Source organism: Aplysia californica, unplaced genomic scaffold (genome assembly GCF_000002075.1).
Source record: "Aplysia californica isolate F4 #8 unplaced genomic scaffold, AplCal3.0 scaffold00287, whole genome shotgun sequence".
Taxonomy (NCBI): Eukaryota; Metazoa; Mollusca; class Gastropoda; order Aplysiida; family Aplysiidae; genus Aplysia; species Aplysia californica.
The window spans coordinates 231,356-234,239 of record NW_004797557.1 but is presented as its reverse complement, the minus strand read 5'-3'; the positions used below and the strand labels follow the sequence as shown (position 1 = coordinate 234,239).

Here is a 2,884-nt window from a genome sequence, read left to right as displayed (position 1 = left end):
CACCCCCCGCTCTCTCTCAAACACACCCAAAGACTATGTCCTTATTATTATACTGTTGCGAGCACAGTAAAACACTTACAAAAACAAACAAACCAACAACAACAAAACACTTAACAAATACATCATGCATTACATCCAAGGTCTAAAGCGTGGGTGGGGTCATAAAACGTTTATCTGCTAACAAATTTAATATAATGTGTAATAAAGTGTTCACCATTAGAAGATACCGCGATGTACTGCTTCACACGATTGTCAGCTTTCTTTGTGTGAGACTGATCAGTAGGATCTTGTCCTTGAGTAAGGCACGATCACCTTAGCTCAACATTAGGGCCCGCACAGTGACAATCTGCTATCTATGGTTTACAATATATTTTATTATATTGCGTGTGTGTGTGATCAGAGAGGTAGTATTACTGTAAACTCTCTGGTGTGATATTATGGTACGTGTGCCACCGTACTTGCCATTTCCTGTTTGCCACTGTATACAAACTTCCCCGTCTCTAAAATGTTCTCCTTTCACCTCCTTTCCTGCTCTCATAATGTTCTGTCGTTTGCTTTCGACTCCACTTTCTGCCCCCCCCCCCAACCCTTCCCCTCTGGGCTCCTGTCTCTTTCTGCAGCCTTTCTATTATTATAATTGTTACTCTTTGGCTCTTTCTTACTGCTGTCTTTCAACCACACCCTTGTTCTTATGGTAGATAAGATCTAACACCTAGCCTTCTCGGATACGGGCAACAAATCTCAGAGGTCCCGTCTGCAAGTTACGCACGCTAGAGATCCCTTTGTGATCCTAACATCAATAAAAGTAGGCTGCGGTCACCACCCGGGCAAAATTAAAAATGAGTTACTGTTACTACCAACTTGAAAAATGTTTGATGTGTCCTGCGCGCAGTGGCGGTGGGTGGACCAAAATTTGGGTGGGGCTTAGGTTGCTTCCAGTTCTTTACCACCAAATAGTTAGCAATAAGAATTACACAGTGATGATTTTTCTATACTGACGGTGAGCCACGGCAGTTTGAGAACCATTCAAACGAGAAGAGATGCCTTTGTTTTCCATCTCTTTGTTCTTAGTCAAATCTCTGTTGATGGTGGGGACGAAGCCGATTCACCTCCAAATTTCCTCCAATTAGTTTTCGTGTGATGAAAAAGTTGCCTTACAAGTAGTTCGACCTGATTTACAACTGTTAAATCTCAGCGGCACCTACACAAACATGCACCGACAGCACTTCAAACAAGAGTACTTCTATGAGCTGGATGAGGCCGTGTAGTCGAGAAAGTTGAACGCACCCAACAAAGAACCAATGAGCGCATAGGTATCTGTGTCAGTGGGGGAAAGTGTGTCGTAAAGTTTCACCCCATTGTCAGGGCTAGGAGAGCGTGAGCCCTCCGTACAGTGTTATTTCCCCCCAGTCTTCTGCCTTTTTACAAGAAGAGTTTCATTAACGAGGGTCTGTGGGAACCGGCTCATCTTAGCTGAGGCCTAAAGACATTTGATTGGCTGTTAGGTTACTATAGTTGTAAGCGGTGACAACAGTGATTGGATAAGCGAGCAAGCCGCAAAGTTGATCACTCATTGCGGGCAGTTATAACGGTTTCAACTGCTTATTTCATTAAAGGAGAAACTTTCATTTACTTTGGGATAGAGTTGGAGGTGGTGGGTGGGGAGGGGGTAGGGGCTCAAGCCCGTGAGCCCTTCACTACCCACCGCCACTGCCTGCGCACCCATATTATATGACCTTATGCAGTTGCGAGCGCCATAAAACACTTAGATCTACCAAAACAAACAAAATCAAACAAAACTTCCCCATGGGGATAAAAATGAAAGAAGGTACTAATTTTTACAAATTTAAAATTGAATTTCTTTTCTTTTCCTATGCAATGTTATTGTACCATAATTGTTTTCCTATTTTGTGCCTGTCTGTTCGCTACAAATTTGCGACCCTGAGATGTTGAAACTTTTATATTGACCAAATTTTAATAATCTTTTTTTTTCTTTTTGTCCACAGAAACGGTGACATCCATACCTCACGATTTCGAAACTGGTGACATCGCTACCGCGCGTAGATCTATAGTTTGAGAAACTGAGACGTCAGAACTGCGTACACGAATTGAGAACCGGTGACGTCAGTACCACGCAGTTTGAGAAATGGGGACATCAGTACCACAGAATGATCTTCCTTTGGAGAACCGTTGAAATCGGTACATACTTACAGTTTTGAGAACCGATGAAATCGGTACTACACACATGACAGTTTGAAAACCGGTAACATAGGCGCAAATAGATTTCTAGTTTGAGAACCGGTGAAATAGGTACCACAGCTAAATCTCCAGTTTGAGAACCGGTGACATCGGTACCACAGATACATGACAGTTTGAAAACCGGTAACATCGGCACAAATAGAGCTCTAGTTCGAGAACCGCCGAAATATGTACCACGGGTAGATCTCCAGTTTGAGAACCGATGAAATCAGTACCACACTTACAGTTTGGAAACCTGTGACCTCAGTACCACCAATAGATCTCCAGTTAGAGAACCGGTGACATCGGTACCACAGATAGATCTTCAGTTAGAGAACCGGTGACATCGGCACCACAGATAGATCCTCAGCTTGAGAACCGGTGACATCGGTACCACACACACGCCCTCGGTACCACGACGGAGCCGGTCATGGCGGACTGGGGCTAGATACTCGGCCCCTCCGGCCCCTCCCCGCACGGCCAGGGAGGAGTTGCCGGTGGAAGATCTGCACATGATTGCTTTACAGTCGGCGCTGGCTGTTGACGTGAGTTGTTTGTAAATTAAGTCCAGCCACCCATCCACCCGTCACCCCATCCACCACCCTCCATCTATTAGCCAGTTGGCGTTTCTGTCACTTTCAGTCTT

At 44.7% G+C, this 2,884-nt stretch overlaps 1 protein-coding gene across 1 annotated transcript in view; it reads left to right on the top strand.

Moving 5' to 3' along the window:
- Positions 1-1,998: 1,998 nt before the first annotated feature.
- Positions 1,999-2,884, top strand: part of LOC101845703 (rhomboid-related protein 3) — a gene marked incomplete in the record, with an annotated part of 34,433 nt that continues 33,547 nt past the window's right edge. The window contains 1 exon segment of the mRNA XM_005101524.2: positions 1,999-2,783. Coding sequence (XP_005101581.2) covers positions 2,751-2,783 — 33 coding nt within the window.